An 871-nucleotide genomic window follows, 5' to 3' on the forward strand; every position below is an offset into this window, starting at 1 on the left:
CGACGTTGCTGTTCACGTGGTCGGGTCGATGTCGATGGTTTTCACCTTCAGGCCGGCCATGGCGGCGGACCAGATCTGCGTTGGCCAAGTCAGAGCGGGCACCAGGATCTCGTCGTCCGGCGCCAGCAACGCCAAGCCCGGCGTCACGCAGGCGAAACAAGCCAACAGATCTGCACTGGAGCCGCTGTTCACCATCACCGCATGTTTGGCGCCGACGAAATTGGCAAAGCGCTTCTCAAAGTCCGCCACTTTGCGGTTCATGGTCGTCTCGAACCGAAGCAACGAGTCCAACGCGTTCAGCACCTCATCAACACCGTACGATGGAACGCTCAGTGGATACCAGTAGCGGCTGTTTGCGTGGTTCGCTTGCTTTTGTGCATTCAGCGATCGGTTCACCAAATGGATAAGTTGAGAACGTTCCTGATCATCACAACAGCCTGGATACAATTGTTCTTTTTGTTCACTTGGTTCACTTTCCATTTTATTATTCATATTATTATTGTTGTTGTTGTTGTTATTCAAAAAATAATAATTAATATAATGTAATAAAGAACGTTATACCAATAAAACAACTTAAAGTAAAAGTAATAATCAGAGTGACAGGTTGTCTTCTCTCTCTCTCTCTGCGTGTAGCAGCTTTCTTTCTATACATACATGTATATATATATATATATATATATATATATATATGTATATATATGTATATGTATGTATGTATGTGAGCGGGTGTGCACGCAGAGAGAGAGAGAGAAGACAACCTGTCACTCTGATTATTACTTTTACTTTAAGTTGGTTGATTGGTATAACGTTCGTTATTACATTATATTAATTATTATTTTTTGATGCAACCACCAACAACAATAATAATTTG

The 871-nt window shown here is 42.3% G+C and overlaps 1 protein-coding gene across 1 annotated transcript; it reads left to right on the forward strand.

Annotated features, from left to right (window-relative positions):
* Positions 1-51: 51 nt before the first annotated feature.
* Positions 52-407, forward strand: Tsp_13130 (conserved hypothetical protein; the record flags this gene model as incomplete). Its single annotated transcript, XM_003368094.1, has 1 exon — positions 52-407. A coding segment is annotated over one exon (356 nt), but the record flags the coding sequence as incomplete, so codon positions are not given.
* Positions 408-871: the final 464 nt, after the last annotated feature.

The sequence above is a fragment of the Trichinella spiralis genome (genome assembly GCF_000181795.1).
Source record: "Trichinella spiralis strain ISS 195 chromosome Unknown Scfld3113, whole genome shotgun sequence".
Taxonomy (NCBI): Eukaryota; Metazoa; Nematoda; class Enoplea; order Trichinellida; family Trichinellidae; genus Trichinella; species Trichinella spiralis.